Source organism: Eupeodes corollae, chromosome 2 (assembly GCF_945859685.1).
Source record: "Eupeodes corollae chromosome 2, idEupCoro1.1, whole genome shotgun sequence".
Lineage (NCBI taxonomy): Eukaryota > Metazoa > Arthropoda > Insecta > Diptera > Syrphidae > Eupeodes > Eupeodes corollae.
The window spans coordinates 16232251-16253515 of NC_079148.1; the positions used below are offsets into that span (position 1 = coordinate 16232251).

General features: G+C 38.6%; 2 protein-coding genes across 3 annotated transcripts in view; both read left to right on the forward strand.

The window, feature by feature from the left end:
* LOC129944548 (protein stoned-A) overlaps positions 1-10023 on the forward strand; it is a 31294-nt gene extending 21271 nt beyond the window's left edge. For both annotated transcript variants that reach the window (XM_056054055.1, XM_056054056.1), the window contains exons 2-3: positions 7296-8660; positions 8723-10023. In XM_056054055.1, coding sequence (XP_055910030.1) covers positions 7325-8660; positions 8723-10023 — 2637 coding nt within the window. In that variant the 5' untranslated portion in view covers positions 7296-7324. The remainder of the gene's footprint in view (positions 1-7295; positions 8661-8722) is intronic.
* A 40-nt stretch (positions 10024-10063) lies between these two features.
* On the forward strand, positions 10064-20419 carry LOC129944547 (protein stoned-B). The gene is made up of 8 exons (XM_056054054.1): positions 10064-11888; positions 11948-13036; positions 13097-13265; positions 13325-13576; positions 13645-13826; positions 13886-14096; positions 14156-14295; positions 18812-20419. Exons 1-7 carry the CDS (start codon positions 10064-10066, stop codon positions 14292-14294), a joined length of 3867 nt encoding a protein of 1288 aa, XP_055910029.1. The 3' UTR covers position 14295; positions 18812-20419.
* Positions 20420-21265: the final 846 nt, after the last annotated feature.

Here is a 21265-nt window from a genome sequence, read left to right on the forward strand (position 1 = left end):
ACCTTTAGGCTACAACCTACATACTTTTTTTTTGCTGTACCTACCTAGGTTAAAATTATATATATGTATGTTGGTATGTTTTATGTTTTAAAAAAATATTCAAAGATTTTCCATTGAACATGCATTACAGGTGTAGGCAGGTGTAAAGGTTACCTATAGGAACAAACCTCTTGATGGTTAATGAATAATAATCATACCAATAGTTTTTCGTATACGGTATTCATACATAAATTTAATATTTTGATTGAAATATTACCTTGAACGAGTCAAATTTGCATCCACTTCACGTAAAGTAATGAATATGTCATTCCCAGATTGCTATTGCCTTTTTTAGGGACATTCAAAGTATACACCTAAAAACATACCATCACCTTCATAGGAAAAAGTAAGCTGATAAATAAAAAGCGAAGCAACCTAACGTGAGCTGTGCGTCCATTCTACACCGATTCCTATGCTATTTATAACATACATACCGTTATGTGTGTAGTGTTAACCTTACCCCCACTACCTATTTGTATGAAGATATCCTACCATCAGGACATAAAACTGAAAATATATGTCCTTGTATGTTTTGATTAATTTAGCTTCGAGTATGGTTTCTCTGGTTTGGTTTTGAAAATAACTCAGTTGCCCTGGAAAATTGCACGCAATGACATTCAGCGAACAGCGAGAGGAAAATGTCACCCGTTTACATGAAAGAGGTTGTTGTAGGAGTTGCAAAAAGTAGATATAGGAATATGAGTTTCCTTTTTGTTTTCCTTTTTTTTTGTGAAAATTATGCGCTCACTTTAAAAAAAAGATGATGCAAGAAATATGAGGACGTGGTACGACATTAAACGATATCCTGCATATGGCTAGGAAATGAAGCATTCAACATTTAATTGCATCTTTTGTTTAAAGTAAAAAGGCAGACACACTATGCATAAGCTAAAAAGACAAGTTTATTATAAATTGGATTTTTAATGGAATTATTAAGGCTATCAATTTCGAACCACAATAACCTACTTACAAAAATATTGAATTATTGAAAAACATTTACATTATATTAACGTACTCGTACATCGCTGATGTAACAAGATCTTGTTCAGTCTTAATATTAATAAATTCATGATAAAGAGTTTTTATGTTAATATTTAAAAAAAAGTTCACCTAATTGTTTGAGAGATGTTTATTACAAAAGAGAAAAGTATTTCATTATCAATGAAAAAACTATTTATCAGTCAAATAGCCCCACATTATCCTTCTCATAAAATTTCACATCAGCAATCCATTAATTTACTGCTGAATATCCTCGAAAACTTCATGAATTCCGTCTGTTAGGTCTTGAATTGAATGTGGATAGTTGGCATAGAACTTAGCTTTATGCATGTCTTAAAGAAAAAAGTCTAAAAGTTTGAAATTATATGTTTTCTCGAAAACAACCTCATAGATTTTTATGAAATTTTCCCAGAAGGGTACATAACGAATCATAGAATCGTAGAAAGTTGTTGTAATCTGTCGGATTTGTCGAATTAAAAATGTTGAAAGTTATCGATGTTTCAAGGTAAGCACGTACGTTTGGTATACCTTTTTTCGTGCTCCATATCTCAAGAACCATCAGAGGGATTGACTTCACATAAATTGCGGTTTACAAATAATACCATCATATGATGCAGAAAGTACTTTCAAAAAATAGAGTATAGGTTCCTTGCATAATAAATAAATAAGGTGGAGCAACAGTCTATTGAGAACTAGGGCCTAGTGACTTACAAGTCTCAACGATTCCTGTGTGCGAGTAAGGTTGTTAGGGATGGAGGGGACCTACAGTTTTAAGCCGAATCCGAACGGCTAATTTGAGAGGGCATTTTTCATGACAAAAACTTCTCTTGGACGATTTGTCAATTCCTCGCAAGAATCAGTACGCGTGAACACTTTTTTTTTAACTAAGGTAACACAGGCAGGGATTGAACCCAAAGACCTCTGGCGTGATATCGTTACACACTAACCACCACCCCACGGTTTAACACTACAAGTTTTTTTTTAACTATATTAACAATTAGGTTGACTTTTAGTGGCACAATATATTTTCGTCACGTAACAGTCTTCTTGAAATAATTAGATTAGAAACATATTTCTGAATAGTTTTTTGACCCCTTTGATTGTAATTAAAAAGTGACGTTTCATCATATAAGTTACTGAGTAGTTACAGTGCAGTTTCAGACAAATGCGTAGCTAAAGATTAATATAGGTTAGGTTAGGTTAGGTTATAGTGGCTGTCCAAAATGGAAACGGACACACTTAGGCCAGTTTAATGGCCCATTGTGATACTACATGAATCTTGAGGCTTCCTCCTAAGCTCAATGGAACCAGCTTGAATCCCTTACGAAACGTGAGAGGCTGATTATACCGATATGATTTACATCGTTTAAATCGTTAAAGAATAATTCTCCTACGTAATTCTTGCGTTTTTGAGCTAGAGCAGTTTATGTGCAGAGAAGATGAAGAACCATTTCTTCCTCTTCATCGTCCATACAGCTTCTGCAAAAGTCATTTGAGTATACGTTTAGTCTCGTGGCGTGCTTTCCTATTAGACGGAGTCCGGTTATGACACCTATTATCAAGTTTATTATGCGATCTGCTTAGAGAGAGCAAGCACCTTGAACGTTTTAAATCCAGTGTTGGCCAGATGTTTTTTGTGGCTTGACACGTGGTGATGTTGTTTCACCTGGTGCCTGTCCTCCTCACAGCATCTTGCATTAGTAGCAGTTTACAAGTAGCGATTGGTATGCCACTACTTGCCAAACGTGGTAGGATGGGCTATACTGTACCGTTCCTGGTGAGTTAGTCTGCATTACAGTTACCTGGAATGTCTCTATGGCCCGGCACCCAGCAAAGGTGAATATTAAACTGTTGTGCCATCTCCATTAGAGATGATCGACAGTTATGGACTGTTATAGAGTTTGTAGAGACAGAGTCCAGAGATTTGATAGTGGCCTGGCTGTCAGAGAAAATACGGATATCATGTTGATATCACGTTTTCTTTGAGCCAAGACAAGACTCTTTAATCGCCAAAAGTTCCGCCTGGAACACGCTGCAATAATTGGGAAGGCGGAATGAGAGACTTAATTTCAGTCGTTCAGAGTACACACCTCCACCAACCCCTTCTTTGGTTATTGACCCATCTGTGTAAAAATGGATTGACCCATCCTCCAAGAAAACCCTATCCTCCCAAAAAGATCTGGTAGGTTAGGTATAGAAATCTGGAAGTTTCTGTCGAATTGTAGTTGGGTGTGTGGTGTAGTCTGTGTGCTTTGGAATTGATTCTAAAAACCTTAGAATTACGGAGTGGCCAATGTTGTTGTTAGTCCACTGCGACGAAGCATTGAGGCGAATAGCAGAGCATGCAGCTATTTGTTTGCTAAATATGTCAATAGGTGTAAGGTAGAGCAAGGTGTCCAGTACCTTTCTCTTAAGCAGTCCACAATACTTTATCCTCGTCTGAGAATTTTAATTGGATTCCTTTAATATAAGGAGGGTTGACATTATTCGAGGTTTGTATCTCCTCGAAAATAAGACCAGATCGGTTTTGTGTAGGTTGACACACAGTCCACACCGATCAGCCCAAAGTATAAGTCTGTCCAAGGCATTTTGTAAGAGTTCTTTTAGGATTTTAAGATACTTTCCTGAAACTGCTATAGCAACGTCGTCCGCATAGGCTATCACTCTGAAACCCTCCGCGTCCAAACTAGTTAGGATTTCATTCACCACTAGGTTCCAGAGGAGAGGGATAGAACACCACCTTGGTGTCCCTCTACTAACGAATTGTCTGCTAGAAGAGTTGCCCAGTTTTGAGTTAATTATTCTGCTAGTAAGCATTAAATGAATTAACTCCCGAAGCGAACTCTTTACATTTAGAGATGTCAGTGCAGATGTGATTGCAGATGTGTCCACGTTGTTAAAGGCACCTTCGATGTCAAGGAAAGTAACCATAGTGAACTCTTTATGATGGAGGGTATAGTCGATGCTGCGTACTAAAGTGTGTAAAGCTGTTTCCACCGATTTACCTTTACAGTAGGCATGTTGAGACGAAGACAGAAGTCTTGTATCGATACGTGCCCTTAAATGAATAACAATCAATCATTCCAGGGTCTTTAGAAGGAATGATGATAGACTTATAGGTCGTAGATCTTTAGGATTGACTTGGGAGCATTTACCTGCTTTAGGTATAAAAACAACTTTAACTTCTCTCCATGCCGAGGGAACATGGACCAGGTTAAGACAGCTGGTAAAAATTGCCTCAAGGATTGGTGCAATTATATCAGAAGTCTTTTGTAGTTCGGCTAAGATTAATATAATGTTGAAGTAATCTTACTATTCATTTACATTACTAACTCACAAGAAACTAGTTAGAAATTAAATATATTCGTTTTTTGAATAATAAATAGTTAATATAAGTTTTTGTATTTTTGGAACACAATTTTTCACATCTATTGTCACATATTTTAACCATTATAACACAAGTAATAAATTCTTTAAAAATAATTGCTGACCTTACGCATCTACTAGCGTTTTAGAAATAAAACTTATAAAACACCGAGAACCAGAAATGTAAATATACTGGAAGTTCATTAAAATAAACATACTCAAGTTTGTAGGAACTAGAGTTAAATAAATTTGATTTAAAAATACTAACACTTAAGTTACCAAAAGTATTCCTTTTTATACAGAAGGATCCAAGCCAAATGAGGGAGTTGGTAGGGGTGTGTACTCAGAAAAGATTAATCTTAGCATCGCATTCCACCTCCCTAATCATTGTAGCGTGTTCCAAGCCGAAATTTTAGCGATCAAAGAGGTTTTCTCCTGGATAATAGAAAACGTGATATCAAATTCTGATATCCGCATCTTCTCTGACAGTCAGGCTGCTATTAAATTTCTTGACGGTGTCTCAAATGGAACTCGCTAAAAATGGAACCGTCATGCCTATTTCACCTGAAAGGAGGAGATAGGTATACCGATAACTACATTTAAACTTTGCGAAAGCAAATTCTAGGAGGCACAATTTACCAACATGCTCAGCCACAAAACTTATATGGCCTTAACTGGTTCGAAAGCGCTCTAAAGACTTGTTATCTCAAAGCAGACTTTATATTAGCTAACTAATGGGTGTCACGTCAACCAGCTTATCTGTTAACGGGACACTGTCTTATCGACAGACACGCAATACGACTTGGTGTAGCCTCAAATGACTTTTGCATGAGCTGTATGGACGAAGAAGAAGAGGAAACAATCTCTCACCTTCTCTGCACTTGCCGTGCTCTTTTTCACTAAGACGCAAACTTCAACTGGGAGACTACTCTTTTGATAATCTCAGTGAACTAGCTAAAAAGGATATCAAATATCTTCTTTGCTTTATAAAAAGCTCAAAATGGTTCGACTAGTAAGAAGTAATTCTCTAGATTCATTTGGTAACGCAATGGGCCTTTTTGTTTGGCTTAAGTGTGTGGATTCTAAATCCACAGCCACGTTAACCTAACCTAACACTCAAGCTTTGTTTTGTTTTTAATAACTAGAATTTAGTTTCAATAGAAGGTCTGTTTTGCTCAATATGTTGAATATTTGGATAAATTGTTACACACTTATTTTTTTTCAATAAAACTCAGATTTCATTCATGAATGTATCCTGTAGATGATGCCAGTTCAAAAACAGTAAAAAAATGGAAATATTGGTTACGTACAAAAAATTACATCAATCTAGTGCTGATGTCCATTTTTGTCAAAATATTCCTGCAGATGTTGTCGGAATTTCTGCGTACTTCTTTGAAGCATTTGACTAGGAACTTTTTGAATGTCCTGCGTTACTGTTTTACTTAGAGCTTTGAGTGTACGTGATTTGCTTATGTATACTTGTGCTTTGAGATAACCCAATTAAGAATGTTGCTATTTAAATACCCATTATTGTTGTTGATGTATGGCAACTTTCTACTTTTATTAAAACAATAAAATATTCAAGTTGATACTTCATACGTTAAGTCGTCGTCGTTCGTCTCAGTTCCAACAAAAAGTGAAACACACCTAATTAACGAGGGCTGGCTTCAACTGCTCGATGCATTCTTTCAATATTTCTTGAACCGTTCGATCACCTTCTTGTGCAGTTCCAGCTCAAAGAAAGTTGCTCACCCAATTTATAATTGTATCAAGCTTTGGAATACGACTTTGGCGGACAATATTAAAATGGTTTCGCAATCGTCTCTGTTTTTGAATGACTGAGCGGTCCGTTTCAATAAAGACGATGCAAACAAACACACGATGAGCTGTTGACCAGGGCTCCAAATAATATTTAATGTTCAGAATCGTTCATTTTTTTTCAAAACCCGGTATTACAAAAACTGGTCAAGGTATTTTAAAACGTATTTCAATAGGCACTTAATAACTGTATAGCATACAAACAAAAACTAGGAATGATATTATTGTAAGAGACTTCCTAAAAAACAGCTGTAAAGATTTTCGAAAAGAATTTTTTTGTTTTTTTTTGGAAAATGAAATGAAGTTTTGATGATAAACTTATTCTTTGGATACAAAAGTATTCCAGTTGTGTATTTTCAAAATATAACTTCTCCTTTGAAAAAAAAAAAACATTTAGCACAGAATTGTAAAATTCTAAAACTAAATTTTGTCTATGTATCTACATTAGTAATCCCCTATCTCGCTCTGTTTTTGAAATAAATAATAATTGGGTCAGAACACCACAATAAACCAGAAATGTATAAGAATTGTATGTGGACTTCTAAATACTTGAATAAGTTAAGATTCCTTAGCTTAATTATTGGCAAGAATAACTGTCAAATAGATAAACCGAAACAAATGGGCCCAGAGGGTATATTATGGATCATTTTCCTGTGACTTATGAGTATGACCCCGGGTGATGTCTTCTTAAAAAAAAATGTATGTAAACTCATTCCGTTTGACATAACACCATTTCAGCTTTGGGATTAAAAAAATTTACTCATTTCTTAAACCAAACATATAAAACTTTTGAGGATACGATTTTTATTAGTTTTATTCCGAATGTTTTGTAACTTAACTCAACAAATTTCGATTTCCATAGATTTTTTAAAACATCAAGTTAAACTTAATCTTGCAGTAAAGAGCTGCTTCAGTATGATAAACTTAGACCTACTCGTAATTTAGTAATTTTGATTTGACTCAGAGTAAAAATGTCTGGATTCATTTGTTTTACACATTAACTTGCGTCGAATTCAATAATTTTATGATTCAAATCATTTTGAATAAACAAAAATATTAAAATTTATTTCTAGACCGATATCGATGTCTCGTATATTAGAGAATGCTTAAGCTACCTAAAGGCCTAAAAAAGAAAAAGAAAGGAAAGAAATCGAAAAAAGATCAAGAACTCTTCACCGAAGAGGAACTCGAACAATACAAGCGTGAGCAGCGTGCCAAACAAGAGGCCGCACTTGAGGCAGCCAAATCAGACGTTGGTGAATCTGACGGTGCATCAGACGTCGAGAAGGGTTCGACTAGTGGATCAGTTGCATCATCAGCACATCCAGTAGAAAATTCCGGCACATCGGGAGAGGCTGCAGCTGCAACTAACGGTACATCAAGTACAGTTGATAAAACCGAAAACGACGAAGAGTGGGCTAAATTCAAAGCCCTTACTTCGGGAGTAGACTCAGTCCTTCATAAAACTCAACAGGAGTTAGATCACATCAAACAGACTTCTTTCTATCAGCGACTTCCATCAGCAGCTGAGAAGAAGAAGCAAGAAGAGGAAGAAGCTGCAGCTCGTGAGGCTGCACGCCTTGCAGAAGAGCGTCGTTTAGCCGAGGAGAAGGAAGCCAATCGGGATAAGTTAGCCGAAGCTGTTGTTGAGCTCTCCGAGTCCGAAGAAGAATCGGAGGAAGTAGGTGATATCTTCGCAACTGATTACATAGATGCCATCACCAGTGGAGAGCTTCAACTAGGTGTTGTCCCAGATTCACCGGAGCTTGAAATCGACGAAGGGCCTGATCCATTTGACACAGCCTACGCAGAAAAGGTAATCGTAGGCGCCGATAAGGCCAAGGGAGGTAAGAAACTAGTGAGCCTTGGTGCTGCAGTCGAGGTTCTTACAGGACGAGTAGACCGTGATCACGCGGTTGCCCTCAGTGGAGCCAAGCGAAAACCCAGAAAAGGTGTTCAAGATCTTTTGCTTGATGAAAGTATCGATTTAGAGGCCGTTGCAACAGAAGTCGAAGCAGTTTCAGCAACTCCGGAACCAACTAATCTTCTAGACGAGCTAGCTGATGATATTCCAAACGACGTTCCTATTGACTTAACAGCGTCATTGCATTTGCAATTCCTCAAGAAGCCAAAAGTCGAAGACGAGTATAACGACGAAGAAGAAGAAGGCTTAGGAGGGTTCTTACCCGAACGTGAGCCAGCAGAGGGTGCTGAAGATTTACCACCCAGTGATATTGTCGCTGAGTTCGATGTTTTGAAATACGAGGAAGACGATGAATTTGCAGAACTAGCTGCAGAATCTCTGACCAAAAAGGAAGAAGTCAAAGTAATTACACAGGTTCCCGTACCAATAGCAGTAAGTGGACCTATAGAGGGAGATTGGGCTGAATTTGAGCAGACTCCAAACGAACTCGAACAAACCTCAACAGGTGGAAAGGGTAAGTTCGAAAAATCTTTAGTTTGTTATCATATAGTATTGACCTGCATTTTTCTTTTACAGTTAAACCTCCAAGGCCAGCAGGCCCACCACCTCGCCCAACCAGCGGTCCACATATCGCCCCTGGTGTAATCCATCTAAGTGACGACGACGATTTTGCTTTAGAGGACGATCCATTCGACACAACTTTCGTTGAAAAGGTTGTCACCGCCCAAGAAGACGACGACGACGATTTTGACTTTGATCCACGGGCCGAAGAACGAAAGGCCCCTGTGGTTCCACCTCCTCCCAAGAAAATTCTGCAGCGTGATCTTTTCAATACAAATTTTGCAGATTCCGACGTTTCTTCCAATCTTCTCGGAGCTCAACAAAAAGATCTTCTTGCCGGCAGTACCACAGACTTAAGTGCAGTTGGGGCAGCACCCATTGCCCCCATCCCTGAGCCAAGTGAAGAAGATTTCGATCCTTTTGATACATCAGCTGTAAGTGTCATTGTTCAACCCAAGGAAGTTGAACTTAAAGTACTCGAAAAGGAACTTCTACAGGACTCTAAGCTCAAGCACTCACTGAGCGATCCAGACTTTGATCCACGTGCCGAGGAGGAGCCAGCAACTCCAGTGGCTCAAATCCAAACACCTTCGGAACCTTTTGATCCCGCACGTCGAAAGTCTTCCCTCAGCCTAAACCTACAGTCAAAGACAGTTGGGTTTTTGGTTCCAAAAAATCAGGATTTACTCGGAGCAAATAACGATGGTGGCAAAGTTCAAAAGCCACTAACACCATATTACGCCAAGTCAGAGTCAATACCTGAGAAAGATAACGAAGATCCATTTGATACGTCGTTTGTTCCAGCAAATAAGCCATCAGAAGTTGAATTAAAGAATCTAGAGCAGGATCTGCTGACAAGCAATCTTAAGCATAGTTTATCTGATCCAGATTTTGATCCACGAGCTCCTCCAACACCAGTTGCACCAGCTGATTTGTTGGGAGTTCAAGAAAATATCAATATAAAAGTTCTGACTCCAGCTCAGGAGAGCAAGGATATTGTTGAAGAGCCAGAGGCGATTATCGATCCATTTGACACATCGATTGCAGCAAATATCGCCCCCGGAAAGGCGGAGCTGAAGGTTATAGAAGACGAACTCTTGCCAGCACAGACCCCAGAAATCACAACAGGAGTTCTAGACACTCTCACAGACGCTCAGGAACTCGGTTTGGGAGACAAAGTTTTGACTCCTCAACTGACTCGCAGAGAAGTTAGCACACCAGAGGATATTGACCCATTTGACACATCAATTGCTGAGAATCTAGCACCAGGGCAGACAGAAATCAAGCTTCTTGAGAACGAATTAATCGAACGTTAAACACCGGCACTTACAGCAAGCTAAAGCAAATTCTTTCAAAATGGCGAATCCCTTCCTTATGATGGGTGATGATATGGACGATGGAGCCGATGCTGCTGTCAATCCATTCTTGATGCAGGATGGGCCTGAAGAGGCAGCTGAAGATTTCGACAATCCCTTTGCTGGACAGACGAACCCGTTCGCATTTGGTGATGATGCCGAGGAGGAGGTTCCGCCAACAACAGTTGCCACCACAATGGCTGACATCTTTCAAACTCAGCAGCAACCTGTGAAAACAACCAATGCAAGCGCATTTCAGTCAATCGACCCAGCGATGAGCTTCTTTGGAACAACTATCGAAGCCGATGACGATGCCATGGATCCTAGTTCAGAAGAGAGTGCAAAGAAAGGGCCTCCTCCAAGACCATCGCCCCCTTCACAGCAGACACAAGATCTCATCTACTCAGTATCCGATCAGCTTGACCAGGCCAGTTCCCAGTTGCTTGGCCGACTTCCAGCTACCAGATCACCAAGTCCAGTTTCAATGCGGGATCTCCACTCTCCAAGCCCAACGCCGGACTCGGGTTTGGCAGATTTGTTGGATGTATCAGACAGTGGATCTTCAGCAACTCAAGGCTTCGATATGGACTTGATGGGTAGTAGCAATGAAAATCCATTCGCTGCTCCTACCTCAATTCCAACGATGCAACCAGCAACTCCAATGCAGCAACAGACTAAGGCCTTGCCACCTCGACCACCACCGCCTAGACCAGCACCACCTAGGCCAACTCCACCATCTATTCCAGGAGCACCTCCGAGGCCAGTTCCTCCACAGCCAGCCAACCAGCAGCAGGCTAAGGAGCCTGATGATCTATTCGACATGTTTGGAACAACAGCTCCACCAAAACCACCACCGCCAAAGAGCAAGGAGGATATTTTGAGTTTGTTTTCGAAACCCTCCCCTCCTCAACCAGCGCAACAAGACTTACTCAGTGGAGACATCGTTTTAGATCCAATGCCAGATGGTGAGCAGAAATCTGATGAGGCGGCTCCAACAACACCACCAGCTACTGCTGAAGCCGAACCAAGTCCATTAATTCAGACTGAGGCTCCTGCTGAAGCAGCAACCGAAGATCCAATCTTTTCATCAACTTTAACGCATCCAGACGAGAGTAGTCAAGACATAACCAGCCACCCACAGTCAGCTGAAGAAGAATCAGCCGCTCCCATGAGCACCATTGCTCCAGAAATTCCTAAGATGAGGGCTCCAACTCCGGACATAGAAATAACCACCGTCGAAGATTTGCCTCGATCCGACGATGAAGAAGAACCCGAACCTGTACCTGCACCTCCTCCGGAAATTGTTGAGACAGAACCAGAACCGGAACCAGAACCAGAACCCGAGCCTGAAGAAGCCGACGTGGAAAAGGTGGTCGAAACTGATCACAGTCCACCAACAGAATCGATTGCCACTACTCAAGCTGTTCCTGAATCTCCAATCGATGCCAACTCCAGCTATCAGGCCAGTGAACCAGAGCAAATGGACACCGGGCTAGACTTTGCTCCACCTTCAGGTGCCACTTCAGCCAATCCATTTGCAAGTCCTGATGCCGATGAAGAGACTTATCCACAACCAACAGTTGTTACAAACATCTTCGCTGTGGAAGAACCTGCGATCACTAATATCTTCGCAGCTGATCCCGAACCAGCTGTGAATATCTTCGCTGCTGATCCGGATCCTGTTCCAGTTGTGACAAACATATTCGCTGCTTCCGATGAGTTTGACGCCTTTTCAGCTAAGTTTGACTCGGTGAAGAAAGACAACGTGAGCTTACTGGACGGATTTGGAGGAGGGATTACGCCAACCAGCACCGGAGGTGGAGATGGTAAGCAACCCTTATGTTCTTTTGAATAGTTTCATATTAATTTTTGTGTTTGTTTGTAGCTTGGGGTGATACCGATGAGTTTGGAGCTGTTACTCCTGCAGCCCCCGATGATGGATTCGGCACCGAAGATGGCTTTGATCCCTTCTTGGCAATGCAGGCTCCAGAGCGCAGTGAATCTGTTGAATCTGTCGACAAGGAATTCAGCGTTGTTATTCGACCTAAGGCTGAAAATGCTCATGGCGTGACTCCAGCTCTGGCACCACCACCACCACCTCGTGGTTCACAGAATAACTCGGTGAATTCAGGAGACTCTTCACCACGGGTAAATCCATTCGACAAGGGTGAAGAGGATACCGGCTTCCCAGCACCGGCAGTAGCACCAGATCAGGTACCACCTATGCAACGCACAGACTCACAAGAAACTCCACAGACTCCTCTCTTCGATGAAGACGTTTCGCAACCACTAGAAGATTTCCCGCGACTGAACTATGTTGGACCAGGATGGGAAATGCAACTCCGACAGCCGAACAAAAAGAAGATAACAGGTCAGCGCTTCTGGAAGAAAATATTTGTAAAAATGGCGATACAAAATGATGTACCTGTTATCCAGCTCTTCAATCAAGCATCAGACAAACAGCCTTTCCAAGAGCTACCCCTTCAGCCATCATATTCCGTGTCGGAAGTCGGTGCACAGCAATATGATCAGTTCGGCAAGATCTTCACAATGAAGCTTCAATATATCTTCTATAAGGAACGACCTGGTGTGCGACCAGGCCAGGTTACGAAAGCCGAACGTATCACAAACAAGCTCAGTCAGTTCGCCCAGTATGCCATCGCTGGGGACTATCAGGGAGTGAAGGAGTTCGGAAGTGACTTGAAGAAACTCGGTCTGCCAGTTGAGCATGCTCCACAATCTTCACAGTTATTCAAGATCGGCTCAATGAACTATGAGGATATGAAACAGCTGTCGATTTGTATTGAAGAAGCACTCTTCAAGATCTCTGCTCATCGAGATCGGGCCCTGAACTACAAAATGGAGGAGGTTCAAGTCACGGCTGTGGATGAAATCTACGTCGAGCAGGATTCAGAAGGAAAGATTCTTAAGCAAATTGCAAGAGTAAGACTGTTCTTTTTGGCCTTCTTATCAGGTACGTAAGTCGGGTTATAGTATTTTGTTGAAAGCATTGAAGATGTGTTTTTTTCCACAGGAATGCCAACAATCGAACTTGGCATGAACGACATGTGGCGCCAAGGCAAGGAAGTGGTCGGACGTCATGACATCATTCCTGTTGTGACCGAAGAATGGATTCGTCTGGAAAAAGTAGAGTTCCATAATTCTGTGAACTTGGAAGAATACGAAAGGACCCGTACTATCAAGTGATTTAATTCAAACATTGTTTCTTGAACTCTCGAGAGTATAATGTGTTTATCTATAGATTTCAGCCACCAGATGCTTGTTATATTGAGCTCTTCCGTTTCCGAGTCCGCCCGCCAAAGAATCGGGAGCTTCCACTGCAGTTAAAGGCCACGTGGTGTGTTACCGGTAACAAAGTGGAACTGAGGGCTGATATATTAGTGCCAGGCTTTGCATCGCGCAAACTTGGCCAAATACCATGTGAGGATGTATCTATACGATTCCCAATTCCGGAATGTTGGATTTATTTGTTCCGCGTAGAAAAACATTTTAGGTATGATCCGAATACCTGACTAAAGACTTAGTCAAATGTTTAATGCTCTGATGTTTTTGAATTTGAAGGTACGGTTCTGTCAAATCCGCACATCGTCGTACGGGAAAAATCAAGGGTATTGAAAGGATTCTGGGAACAGTGGACACCTTGCAGGAGTCTCTAATTGAAGTCACCTCGGGCCAGGCCAAGTACGAACATCATCATCGGGCTATTGTCTGGCGTTGTCCGAGACTTCCAAAAGAAGGACAAGGTACATTTCGAAAATTGTTTTTTGAAATTCTTTAGACTTAGCTTCAATACTGTTTTTAGGAGCCTACACAACTCATCAAATGGTCTGTCGAATGGCACTTACTTCCTATGACCAGATACCAAGTGAATTAGCACCATTTGCTTTGGTTGAATTCACTATGCCAGCAACACAGGTTTCGCATACAACTGTTCGTTCAGTTAGTGTTCAAGATTCAGATAGTGATGATCCGCCAGAGAAATACGTTCGATATTTGGCAAGACATGAATATAAGTAAGTTTTTTGTAACATTTTCAAAAGACTGACATTCTAAGATGATTATTTAATAACAGGGTTGGTATAGAAACAACACATGGAGAATCAACAAATGCGTATTTGGCTGCCACCAGACCTATTAAGGAGGCACCTCCATCACCTCAGCCAGCTGCTTCACCAATGCCACCAAGTGATTCTGATTCAGATTCAAATTAAGGTAATTTCATTTTTTTTTTTCGACAAGATAACAATTTTAAGGAAATTAATGTTGCTAATGTTGCCTAATAAAGCCTTGATCCGGCTGATAGCATTTTCTCGATGGCAATGATGGTGGTCTATTAAATAACATACAATTCAAAATGTATAACTCAAATTCGTTATCCTTAAAACGTTTGTGTGGGTTGTCGACAGTAAATCAGTTCGTATCCGAGGCATGTTGGTGCTTCGCAACTGATTTTTTTTACGCGGTCAGGAAGTCACCCTGATTCACGACTTTCAACCTGAATTACCAGGTCCTTGATTTAACTCCAAGAGCAAGGGCCCTCACCACTATTGATTTTATCTTGGGAATTCGTCCCCTGCTATCTTCATCACGAAGAGGTTGGAATAGGAGTTAGTAGATAGTTGTGGATTTTTGAGAAAAACATGAGGACGTTTGTGTCCTCTTGAATGCACATGTCTACCATTTGAACATCAATTGTTCAGATGCACGTGGTACCTAGGTTTGGTTACGTTGGAGTGGCTGTCCAGATATCATTGACTCACCTAGACCTCAAGGGTCCATTGTGATACTACTAATGAGGATACTCATGGGAGAGTAATGAACTTAAACACACCATTTCGTACTTTTAATAAAGTTAGAGAGACTGTTTCCTCTTCCTCCTCGTCCATGCAGCTTCTACTATAGAGCATGTGGTCCTATGAGGCATTGTCCCGTTATTGCTCCAATTGCAGTGCTTATACTTTGTCTGCTCAGTGATATCAAGCCTTTTGACCGTTTTAAGTCTATACTTGGCCATATTTGCTTGGTTGCTATAGGCAGGTGGTACTCTGTGACCATCTAGCTTTCGTTGTTTCTAGAGCATATTGCTTGAGAAGATATTTGCATGTAGCAAGTGGTGTTCCCATGTTATGTTTTGTCTAACTTGAGGCAGAAGTGTTCCGTTTTTGGCGAGCTCATCGGCTTAGCAATTTCCCGGAATGTCTCTGTGGCCCAGCACTCAAATCAAAAGGTGAATGTTAAACTGTTCCGTCATCTCATTCAGAGATGATTGACAATCGTCGACTTTTTGAGAGTTTGTGGAGACAGACGCGAGAGACTTAAGAGAGGCCTGGCTGTCTGAGAAGATTCGTATATTCTTACAAGATACAACCTTTTCTTTGAGCCAGGATAGTGGTTCTTGAATCGCCATTACTTCTGCCTGGAATACACTTCATTGATTGGGAAGTCTATAGGATAGACTGAGATTCAGTTGTTCTGACAAGATACCACTTCCAACTCCGTGATCGGTCTTTGAACCGTCAGTATAGAAGTGTACCGCATCGTCTTCCAGGGGTGTCTCTTCTTCCCAGGAGGATCTTGAAGGAATGGACACATGGAAGCTTTTACCGAATACCATTTTTAGGGTGGTATAGTCTAAGCGATCTAGGATAGATCTGAAACTTTCAAGAATCGTAGTACTGTTCCATTGAGAGGTGGCTCTAAGCCTCACACATGAGTTGGCTGCCACCATTTTGGAGAAGATGTCGAGAAATGTTAGGTTTAAAAGCACTTCCAGTGTTGCGGTTGGTATTGAGTGAAGTGCTCCTGTGACGCACATACCTGCTGATCGCTGGACTTTGATGAGCTTATTTAGATTTACCATCTTGTCCAGTGCGGTCCACCATACGACCTCCACAAATGAATATCGGTCTGATTACCGAAGTGTATAGCCAGTGGGTTATTTTTGGGGAGAAGCCTCATTTTGATCCTATGCCCTTTTTACAAGTAAAAAGCGCTACAGTAGCCTTTTTTAATCTTTCATCAGTATTTGCCTTCCAATTTAGTTTTTTGTATAGAATGAGGCCTAAATATTTAGCTTGGTCGGAAAAGCTTAATGGTATTCCTTTAATCTTGGATGGGTTAATCTAAGGAATTTTATATCTTCTCGAAAAAAGTATAAATTCAGTTTTATGTGGATTGACGTTCAAGACACATTGCTTAGCCTATTTAAGGCATTTTGAAGGAGTTCCGGGAGAAATTGGGGGTGTTCCCCAGATATAGATATTGCAACGTCGTCAGCATAGGCAATCACCCTGAAACCCTCTGCTTTCAATGATGTTAGTAGGTGGTTAACTACCATGTTCCATAAAAGAGGCGAAAGAACCCCAACTTGGGGGGTGCCTCGATTCACCTATCTGGTGGTAGTAAAACTTCTAATGCTAGAAGTTATTGTCCTGCTTTTGAGCATGAGAATTATAAGATCTATGAGTGATTTCTCTAATTTCAGCTTACCCATTGCTGTTGTGATTGCCTGGTAACTGACGTTGTTGAAAGCTCCTTCAATATCTGGGAACGCTCTTAGGTTGTATTCTTTGTATTCGAGGGAATATTCAATAATACGTACCAGCAAATGAAGTGCTGATTCTACTTATTTTCCCTTAGAGTAAGCATGTGGAGCTGTTGAAATGAGATATGGTTTTAAGCTATGTCTGATGTAAATTTCAATCAATCTTTCCAAGGTTTTAAGAAGGAAGGATAATAGGCTGATTGGTCGTAGATCCTTATGGTCAACGTTGGAGGGTTTCCCTGCTTTAATAATGAAGACAACTTTTGCCATTCTCCAGGCTTTGGGAATATATCTCAACCTTAAACATCTTGTCAGCATTATTTCCAATGGTGGAATGGTCATGTCTGAGCGTTTTTGTAGTTCGGCAGGAATGATTCCGTCTGGTCCTGGAGATTTATATGGATCAAAGCTGTCTATGGCCCATTGCAGTTTTTCCCGCGTTATTAGATCAACTAAATCGCTTGTAGAAGCTTGAGACTCTGATATTAAGTCGTTGAGTATGTTAGAGCTACCTGAAAAGTGGATGTCTAATAACAAATTAAGAGATTCTTCATCTGCGATAGTCCACGTGCCTGCTTCTGTCTTAAAAGCACTGGGTATTGTTGGACTTTTTGAGAGAATTTTCCTGAGTCTTGAGGCTGCTGAAGTATTTTACCACAAAAGTTTCTCGAAGAAGACCTCTTACTCTTCCTTAATTCTTTTTTATATTGCTTTATAGCTTGTTTGTATAAGTCCCAGTCAGAAGGAGATCTAGTGTACTTAGATCTATTGAAGAGTTTCCGACAGCTCTTTCTGAATGGATCTAGTTCTTTACGCCACCAATGAGGTTTCTTTTTACCCTTTAAAATGGTTACAGGGCATGAAGTACTCATTGATTCATTAAAGGCTTTGGTGAGATGATTCACAGAAGGGTCTAGTTCATCTGGAGGAGCTTTTAATAAGGTTGTTTATTAAGCAGTTGTACTAGTACCTCCCTATATCGCTCCCAGTTTGTATTACGGTGATTGCGAAAACCCGTAGATCTATTTGACAAATCTTTGAGCTCAAACTGAATGTATTTGTGATCAGAGAAGGAATTCTCTTTTGAGACATGCCAGTTTGAAATTAGATTGTGGATCAAGTCAGACGTAAGTGTAATATCAAGTACCTTTTTCCTATTCTTGGTTACAAAAGTGGGTTCATTACCAATATTACTTATGAGTAGGTTAGTGCTTAGTAAGTAATCAAATAAGGACTCACCTCTATCATTTATATCAGAGCTACCCCATACAGTGTTATAGGCTTTAGCGTCCGAACCAATTAGTAGACCATTTTTTATCGATTGCGCGTCCGCAATTGCCTTCCTCAAGGTGTCTCCTGGAATTAGGCTGTCGTGGCCGAGATAAGAGGATATGATCCAGTAGGTAGCTTTATTTGGGGAGTAAAAATACGTTTAAGTCATTTTTACTAACATGCTTGACCTTGGTCCACCTTTCTCCGATGCATACCATAGTTTATAGCCAGGAGTCTTGAGGCCTCTGATGATGGAGTTTGAGACCCACGGCTCCTGTATCAAGACGACGTCTACCTTGTTTCTATGCAGTCGGAGTATCAGGTTGTTTGCGGCCATGATGGCGTGATGGAGGTTAATCTGTACTAATCGCAGCATTGGTACCTGACATTTAACGTTCATTTTTGAAGTTCGTTGTCCTTAAAATGTTAGTGTGGGTTGTCAACAGTAGATCTGTCCATGTCTGAAGCTTGTTGGTGTTTTGCAAGTTACTTTGGTAAGGAAGTCACCATGACGCACGTCCAACCCCGTGAACCGCGAGGAGGTGAGTGTAGGAGTTAGTAGACAGAACTGGGTTCGCAGAAAGAACTTTGGACGCTTATGTCCTCTTGGGTGCACATGTCTACCATTTGATCATCATTTAAAAGTTTTAGTGTACAATTATGTGTCTAAGAATTAAATAGATGATTTCCATCAAGAACTGTTTTGCAAAAAGAAACGAGAATTTCACAAATAAAAAGATGTGGGACATTCCTTTTGACAGCTGATTGTTTGAATTATAAATGCTGCCAAACTGGTATTGAATTCAAGATTAATTGTTGTTTACTTGAGCAAGTCTTACCAAAACTTCACTCATAATTATAATGTATTTTTAATAAAAGATATTTTTAATAAACCATTTTTTTTCTTTCTAGAACAACAAATAATAACTCGATAATTATGACAAGTAATCAGCAAAAGATAAATTAATTTATCATAAACTATAAACAAAATTGTTATAAATGTAGTATTATTAGCCTATCATTAAACTCACCGAATTAAAAGAAAAAACAAAAACTTTCATTAAAAATTGTTGTTTTATTAAAAAAAAACAAAAAATTATACCATATTATGTAATCATAAAAAAAAGAATATTAATGATAAATGAACATCGAAGCAATAGTAGTTAATATTAATGCTTAGACAGACAAAAATAAATAAGAACAAATCGAATAAGCTGATTTATCAAGTCATTATCATCATCAACATCATCAAAAAAGCAATTCGAAAGCTAAATCGCTTATTATATCTGATTTTTAGTCAAAACTAGACTTATAAAATATTTAAAAAAAAGTAAGAAATTAAAATCAATTTTAAGTGAAAAATGTTGCCCGATGTAATTTATTAATTTACGTGTGTTAAAAAAAAGAACTCTAGAAAAATACATCTGACTCATAGATATTTTGGACAAAATTAGATCTTTCTATAAGCATAACGCCAAAAATCCATCAAATTGAACTTAGAACCAATTTTGGCTTAAGTAGATACCATATACTTAAGGACGGTCTACAATAATTGCCCTTTAATCATCTTAAGGAAAATGTTTTTCATTTTAATTATCCTTGATTTTCTCCTGCAATGTACTTAAAATATCGACATATTAGTTGACAATAAGCATTAACAAAAAAGAACATACAAATACATATTTACCTATTTAATATATGTCCTGAAACAAAAAATTAAAAATAAAAATATTAATTAAATAATCTCGTATGCTAATGTGTGGAATTGTTATTCGGTTATAAATTATTATGGATCTAACTATAAAAATTAAGAAACAAAGCAAACAAGGACGACAACAAAAGAACATTTAAACCTTATAAATTGTATAATAAAAACAAAAACATTAACTAAACTAAAATAAATATTGTTTTATATACAAATTTTATTTAACTAGTACAAATTTTATTTTTCTGCTTTCCTAATAAAATATATTATAATTTAAAATAAAAAATAAAACAAAGCTTAAATTAAAATATATTATATTTAAATTATTATGTATAAATTAAATAACAAACAAAGTGAATGTAAGAAACGATCTAAATTTAAGTAAAAAAATATTTTAAAAAAACAACAAAAGATATTTATAAAAATAAGTATTATCTATACGTATTACATACAAAAAAAAAACAAAAATATGTTTTATTGTTTTAAAATAAAAACAAATAAATTATTTCCGTTGTTGACATATTTATATTATATATACCTAAACATTTAAAACATGCTATGTTAAATTCTTAAATTTAATTATTATTATTATTATCATTAAAATAAATTATATTAAAAAAAAACAATGTATTATTCTAATTATATTATAAATAATCATCTCGCTCTTAGTAAGTTAATACTGTAAAAAAAACAAGAAGAGATATAAATAATATAATATACTCCCGACACTGCAGCTTGCAGCATAGAATATACTTAAAGTTGTTAATAAATTGAATACTACTCGTATGTGTGGTAGTCCTGTAAACAAATTGCAATGTTGTTGTTTTCTTGAGTTAAAATTTTTGGATTTTTGGTTGAAATTCCCCAAATTGTCAACTAAGTCCGACTTTGAAAAAATACTTTGGTGTGAAATTTTAAGGAGTTTCTGAAACAAACAGAATTTATAGAACTTCTTACGGCTTCCTTTATATAAAATGGACGACAAAATTTTATTTTTTATAATCTCTCATTCACACAAAATCAACAAAAATATTTGAATAAATTGAACTGTTCAATTGTTCCAAAATAAAAGAGAAAAATTAAGATAAGGACTTCAAATGTAACTTTCATTTCCATAGCTTCTAGACTTGTAAACAGCTCGGCTAAGACTCTCACTCTACTCAACTTTTGTTTGGTTCTAATTCTAAGTAAATATATGGCATCGTCATCATCTTCATTGATAAAATTTTCTTTTTAAAAATGCAATAACGTGAACCAAATTTAATTCACAGTAGTGCAATCGGTCACTACAAGTTTGGTTTTGAGCTGTAACTTCAAGACGGCTAATTGTTATTAAAAAAAAACAGCTGATAACACCGTTCGACAAAAATAAATGTCTTAAATTTTGGTATAAGTATGTTGACCGAAACGTTGATAAACTTACTTTCCAAGACAATAACGTGGAGATTTTTTAAACGCTAGATGGAAGTTAATATTATTTCCAAGAAAAAAATGCACCTTGTCAGAAAAACATGATTTTCCCCCAAAATCCTTGCCGAATGCAAGGCCTGAACTACGAAAGCGAAGCAGGTGGAATATAGGAGAAAAATCATAGATTCTTTTTTTCTGCACAAGATGCATTCAAAAATAGGAGGAAGGAAAGTTAACAAAGTGTCGGTCAG